Source organism: Octopus bimaculoides, chromosome 25 (assembly GCF_001194135.2).
Source record: "Octopus bimaculoides isolate UCB-OBI-ISO-001 chromosome 25, ASM119413v2, whole genome shotgun sequence".
NCBI lineage: Eukaryota > Metazoa > Mollusca > Cephalopoda > Octopoda > Octopodidae > Octopus > Octopus bimaculoides.
The window spans coordinates 29,201,332-29,208,658 of NC_069005.1; the positions used below are offsets into that span (position 1 = coordinate 29,201,332).

Consider the following 7,327-nt stretch of genomic DNA (forward strand, 5'->3'; position numbering starts at 1 on the left):
TATATATATTTTTTTTTTACTTAAAGACATGAAGTTTTCCACTGGCATTGGCACCAACAACAGCATTTATGGTCGGATGGAATTCATTCAGTGACTGGACAGAGTTGATCAGTTCTGGATGGTGAAGAACCATCATGCATTTACCTTCGTCGTTGATCAACTCAATCTGAAATTGAAAGGAAAAAAACAAATATGCTGGGGTATCATCATCATCATTTTTTTCCATGCTGGCATGGATTGGGCGGTTTTGACAGGGGCTGGCTAGGCAGAAGACTGCACCAGTCTTCACTGGTCATTTTGACAGGGGTTTTATGGCTGGATACCCTTCCAAATACTGACCACCCCACAGAGTGGACTGAGGGCTTTTTATGAGGCACCATCACAGCTGTTATTTTTTTTTTTCCAGAAGGTACAGGCGCAGGAGTGGCTGTGTGCTAAGTAGCTTGCTTACCAACCGCATGTATGTATATGTGTGTGTGTGTGTGTGTGTGCGTGCGTGCATGTATACGTGTGTGTGTGTGTACCCTTGTCTCAACATCACACGATTTAAATAATACCTTGGTTTTAGGATTTCAATTCTGTCGTGGTGGGCAGGTCATCAAGTACAGTAATGCGCAACATCCACACACACGACAGGCTTCTATCAGTTTCTGTCTGCCAGATCCACTTGCAAGGTTCTGATCAGACTAGGTCTATAATAAAAGACATTTGCCTAAGGTGCCACACAGTGGGACTGAACTAAAGATCACATGATTAGCAAGCAAGATTCTTCACCACACAACCATTCCTGTGCCTAAGCATATTTGCATCTAAAACAAGTGCAAGGTACACACACAATGGCAGTACAGGCTTTGCTATCAAACCAGAGCTCTCATGATTGTCACGAGAAGCTCTTTACTTTCAACTATACACACACACACACACACAATCATTTAACATCTGTTGTCCATGCTGGCATGGGTTGGAGAGTTTGACTGGGCTGGCCTACTGGAAGGCTGCGCCGGGCTCTAGTCTGATTTGGCATGGTTTTCTACAGCCGGATGCCCTTCCTAACACCAACTACTCCAAGAGTGTAATGGGTGCTTTTATGTGCCACTGGCACAGGTGCCATTTACGTGACACCAGTATCTGCCACGAGCCAAAGCAAGAGATACCATAGCATTTCAAATGATATTGTGTCCGTTGACATTGAGACTGTTGCTATGAATGAAGCAAATATGTTTAATAAAAGGAGACTAAATCTTACCTGTCTTGGTCGATTCATACTGCCACTTATGAACAGGTCCTCTCTGCATGGGTGCCAAGTTGCACGGAATTTGGTAAGCCATCGACCAGTCTGGTTGTTGTGGCTTTCAGTTTGAAAAAGACATTCAGAACAAAAAGGATATAAAAAAGACATTCAGAACAAAAGAGATATAAAAAAGACATTCAGAATTGTGTGTGTGTGTGTGTGTGTGTGTGTGTGCATGCACATATGATGATCATCATCAACGTCGTTTAACATCCGCCTTCCATGCTAGCATGGGTTGGACGATTTGACTGAGGACTGGTGGACCAGGAGGCGACACCAGGCTCCAATCTGATTTGGCAGAGTTTCTACAGCTGGATGCCCTTCTTAACACCAACCACTCCGAGAGTGTAGTGGGTGCTTTTACGTGCCACCGGCACGAGGGCCAGTCGGTAATTAAATTAAGAAATTTCAACTTATTTGTGATCTCAGATTGAAACAGATGCTAATCCATCAGAAGGTAACTTTCCCAGGGTCATGCTGTTTTACCCCTCCCCTCAATACAATCTGCTGAAATATATCCCCAGGCCCTATTTCCACCAATCCTTTTTTAATGGCTTTGTGAGAATGAAAATATGACTTGCAAGTCTCACTCTTCTTTGCGTCACTGTCTCTTGCATGTTTTCTGATTGCCAGAAGACCTCTTTTATGGAACCACGAGTGGCCTTAGGTGAGTTTGTATCAAATGGATTAAAAATCACGAAGAGAGCAATATGTACCCCTAAAACTGCAGCTTCTTACTTCTTAGAATTTACAATGATGATGATGCAGTTTGTGATGGTGGAGATTGGGACAATGACAATTAACCCTTTAGCATTCAGATTATTCTGAATTAATCTTGCATTATCTCATAGTTTTGAGATTTCAATGGTGTATTCTTTGCTCTTTTTACTTGTTCCAGTCATTTGACTGTGGCCATGCTGGAGCACCGCCTTTAGTCGAAGAAATCGAACCCAGGACTTATTCTTTGTAAGCCCAGGACTTATTCTATCGGTCTCTTTTGCTAAACCGCTAAGTTACGGGGACGTAAACACACCAGCATCGGTCATCAAGCGATGTTGGGGGACAAACACAGACACACAAACATATACATATATATATATATATATATACATCCCTTTGTTGTTTACACCACCTGTCTTCGCCTGTTGTTTTTTTCGTAAATTCTCCCATATATATATATATATATATATATATATATATATATATATATATATATATATATATATATATATATATGTATGATGGGCTTCTTTCAGTTTCTGTCTACGAAATCCACTTACATGGGTTTGATCGGCCCGAAGCTTTAGTACAAGATACTTGTCCAAGGTGCCACGCAGTGGGACTGAACCCAGAACCATGTGGTTGGTAAGCAAGCTACATACCACCCAGCCACTCCTGCGCCTATGTTGATACATACTGTTTTATTTTTAGAATGACATTTTAGGATAAGTCTGAGAGGCCAGATCTGGTTGGTTTGAACATAAAACAGGTAGAATATATGGGCTGGTTATGGCTGGTTTGAATGCTAAAAAGTTAAGACAGTAGTGGTAAGGGCATCAGTGATGGTGGTTTAGTGGTAGTGGTGATGTTGATGAATAACAATAAAAAAAGTTATAACTTTATAATTTACCTAATGGAATGGAGACACGGCATGCTTGAAGATAATTTGCTGCTATCATATATTCTGAAAAAGAAAAAAAATTTATATACATATATCATCATCGTTTAATGTCCATCTTCCATGCATGCATGTATACCACCTCGTATACATAATATACATGGTTATGGAGTAGGCTTTTTAATTCCCCAACATATCCTTCATCCTTTTACTTGTTTCAGTCATTAGACCATGGCCATGGTGGGGCACCACCTTAAAGGATTTTTAATTGAATGAATAATCGACCCCAGTTCATTTTTTTTCTTTTAAAGTTTGGTTCTTATTCCATCAGCCTCTTTGGTCACTAATTTACGGAGACATAAACATACCGACATCAGTTGTCAAGCAGTGGTGGAGGACATACAGACACAAAGACAAACACACACACACACACACACATATGAGGAGTGCTGAAAAGTTCCCCGCTGTAAGGCTCTCGCGAAAGGCCTGGTTGGAGGCCCAACCTTCGGAGTTCTCTTACAGGGCTTAGAAAAACTGAAGGACCACTACAGTAGGTGTGTGAATCTGAGAGGGGAATATGTTGAATAAAATCATAACTGATCCTCCAGTATATGTCAAACTGTCCAACCCATGCCAGCATGGAAAGCAGATGCTAAATGATGATGATGATGATGATATATATATTATATATGGCAAAAGAAACCAACAAAATAAGTACCAGACTTAAGAAAAAGTATTGGGGTAGATTTGTTTAACTAAAGCTCTTGAAGGCAAGTGCCCCAGCATGGCCACAGTTGAATGACCGAAATAGTTAAAAGGCAAGGAAAAAAAGAAAACCAGCATCCAATAATCTAACCAAGGCAAGAAATTGTCAGTGAGAAGTAGTGGGTTTCATACCTGATTCTGTCGTCTTGTGCAGTGGAGAGGATGTATTTCCCTGTGAGGGGTGAGAAATAAGCACTGTCGACCATTCTGGAGGCAGACATAGAACATATCTTGTTTGGTTTCTTCTTGGTTGCTCTCAGGTCCCATAATGATACTGTACTGCAATGGTATGAAGACATTTTACATTTTTATCGATTTATCTTGAGAGAAAAAAAAGAGTAAAAACACAAAAATTTCATGAATGACTCAATTTCATTCTGCTCTACAGCTGTTTCAATGATTAGAATACAAACAATTTATATAACTACAACAGGGCACTGAAAAGTTCCTGGCCCTGGGTAAAAGAAAATACAGGAGGATTGGTTAATTATGATTTTATTCAATATATTCCCCTCTAAGATTCACACACTTATTGCAGTGGTCCTTCAGTTTTTCTAAGCCCTATTCTTGATGGAATTTGATCTCAGAATGTGAAGCCAGAAGAAATGCCACCACTAAGCATTTTGTCCAATGTGTAAACGATTTTGCCAACTGGCCACCTCAATAACCAAAAGCAATAATAACGGTTTCAAATTTTGGCACAATGTTGGGGGAGGGGGATAAGTCGATTACGTCAACCCCAGGGTTCAGCTGGTATTTATTTTTGTTGATCCTGAAAGGACGAGAGGCAAAGGGAAGCTTGGTGGAATTTGAACTCAGAATGTGAAGATGGATAAAATGATGCCAAGCATCTTGCCCAGCATGTTAGCGATTCTGTTGGCTCAATGCCGTCTCGCAGCAATAATAATGAGAGACCATGCTGGGCCTCATGGAGGCAAGGAATGAGGTGGCAAAGCATGATCTTCAAATGCTGGGCCTCATGGAGGCGATGACAAGTGACCGAGGCCATGGCAATAAGCTGTGCCTGAGAAGACCCGTCGAGCCAAGTGAACTCGTAGTCGTGGTCATTACAAGCCTCATGTAAATGGTATCTGTGAGATTGTAGTCATGGCCAGTGTCATGTAACTGGCACCCATGCATGCCCATGGCATATAGAAAACACTCATTACACTCTGTAAAGTGGTTGGCGTTAGGGAGGGCATCCAGCTGTAGAAACCTTGCCAAATCAGACTGGAACCTGATGCAGCTCTCCGGTTTGTCAGTTCCGGTCAAACCGTCCAACCCATGCCAGCATGGAAAGCGGACAATAAATGACAAATGATGAAGATGATGAATACTTACCAGTCTAGCCCCGCAGTAACAAAATATTCCTTTTTTACAGGATGGATATCAACAGAACGAAGGCCTTTGTGGCTTGCTGTGAACAAATTTTCAGGTTTGCCACTGGAAAAAGAAATGAAAAGAAAAAAATATAATATTTTTTTTTTTATAAAAGGGACATTACATGTAGTTATGGACCCTATTTCAATTATTTGTCAGAGACATTACAGGTAATTATGGACCCTACTTCAAGTGTTTACCAAGAACACAAGTAGCTATGGACATTTCAGCATGCAACCTCCACATGGATCCTATTTTAAGTGTTTGTCCAGGAGAATACATGTAGCTATGGGACTTCCACATGGGCCCTATTTAAAGTGTTTGTTAGGAACACTATATGTAACTATAGACCCTTCAATTAGTAATTTGGAAGCATAGTAAGAATTTAACTAGCTTCGATTATAAACTTTTCATGAGTTAAAACACTGTAAAAACTAGAAAGAAAAGAGAAAAACAAAAGACAATTAAGACTTAGATAATTAAATAGATTAGCCAACCTTTTTGTACGTATGTCAACAACAGCAACATCTCCATCACTTTGTGAGACAAATAGCGTGTTAGCATCAAAGAAGGAAAAGTTGCGTAACAACACATCATCTTCTTCTGGAGTGTAGTAAATCTACAAAAAAAAAAAAGAAAAAAAAAAAAGAAAAGAAAAATTGTAAAAAAAACATTCAAGCAGGTGGCACGTAAAAAACACCATTTTGAGCGTGGCCATTTCCAGTACTGCCGGACTGGCCCTCGTGCTGGTGGCATGTAAAAGCACCCACTACATTCTCGGAGTGGTTGGCGTTAGGAAGGGCAACCAGCTGTAGAGACTCTGAATAAGTATATAGATGTATGTGTCCCACTGTTCATTTCTAATCTTTCGTGAGAAACATATCTAGTTACAGGAAAATATTACCTAATTTGGAAAGAGGTGAGAGGAAATGCATCTGACCATAGAGAAATCTGCCTTAATCCATTCCGTCTGACCCATGCGAACATGAAAAAGCAGACCTTAAACGGTGATGATGAATTGATGAAGTGAAACTATTTTACAACAGTAACATCCATTTAGTCAACATTCTGAGACACCACAATTGGTCAATTCCTTAATGTAACAATGCTATTGGTTACCCAAGTTTATACTTACAGCTTCAAAAATGTCCTTTTCAAAGTAGCCACAACGTAGAGTACCATCATAACTACAAGAGTACAGCTGGTGTAGATTATATGGATTAAATGCAAGACAGTTGACTGGTTTGGTGTGGGGATTAAAACAGACAGCTCCACCATCAGCAAGTCCTTGACTCTGGAAATAATGAAGTTGACATACATATATATATATACAACGGAGTAAGCACATAAATGTGCAACAAGGTGGAAACAAGAGTATTCAAATAGCAGAGGTAGAGTAATATGCTTTATTTAAAAGCAGCAGAAATATAACAAAAAGTTGTTACTCAGCGTTTCACGTTCCTGTTCATCAGACATAACAGCTTTTTGTTATATTTCTGCTGCTTTTAAATAAAGTGTATGTGTGTGTATATATATATATATATATATATATATATATAGAGAGAGAGAGAGAGAGAGAGAGAGAGAGAGAGAGAGAGATGCAGAGATACATGGCAGCTGTGAGAGTCAGAGCATTGGGTTCAATACCACCCAACTTGAAGAAACATCTGTACACTTTAGAAATACTTTACAATCTGGGTGTATTACGAAAATCATCTTTACTTGGAACTTCATGCAGTATGCATGAAGTACTGTCTGTCTGGGGTTCTTGTTGTGACTTGGCAGACAATACAAACCCTGGTACACATGATATCTTTAATCTACAACATCACAATATCGGGTACTGTGCAACATCAATAATAATAATAATAATAATAATAATTGTGTTTCCAAATTTTGGCACAAGGCTAGCAATTTCAGGATAGGGGTAAGTCCAATACATTGACCATAGTACTCAGTTGGTACTTATTTTATTGACCTTTAGAAATACCAGCTAAATCACCCTCAGATCTTATTTAATGTAGTACTGAGTACTAAATTTTATTACACTTGAATAAAAGATAGCATGGTCATGTTTGGAAAGCCTCTAATCACAATTCTACTTACAGTGTGTATGACTGTGTATATAAATATACATATATATATATATCATCATCATCATCGTTTAACATCCGCTTTCCATGCTAGCATGGGTTGGACGATTTGACTGAGGACTGGTGAAACCGGATGGCAACACCAGGCTATATATATATACATATATATATATATATATA

At 39.4% G+C, this 7,327-nt stretch overlaps 1 protein-coding gene across 1 annotated transcript in view; it reads right to left on the bottom strand.

The window, feature by feature from the left end:
• Positions 1–6: 6 nt before the first annotated feature.
• The window catches only part of LOC106880442 (WD repeat-containing protein 76), a 10,970-nt gene continuing 3,649 nt past the window's right edge, over positions 7–7,327 (bottom strand). Inside the window, exons 4-10 of the mRNA XM_052976648.1 lie at positions 6,190–6,346; positions 5,552–5,673; positions 5,016–5,117; positions 3,807–3,953; positions 2,922–2,975; positions 1,247–1,349; positions 7–166 (exon numbers count right to left, since the gene is read on the bottom strand). Coding sequence (XP_052832608.1) covers positions 17–166; positions 1,247–1,349; positions 2,922–2,975; positions 3,807–3,953; positions 5,016–5,117; positions 5,552–5,673; positions 6,190–6,346 — 835 coding nt within the window. The 3' untranslated portion in view covers positions 7–16. The remainder of the gene's footprint in view (positions 167–1,246; positions 1,350–2,921; positions 2,976–3,806; positions 3,954–5,015; positions 5,118–5,551; positions 5,674–6,189; positions 6,347–7,327) is intronic.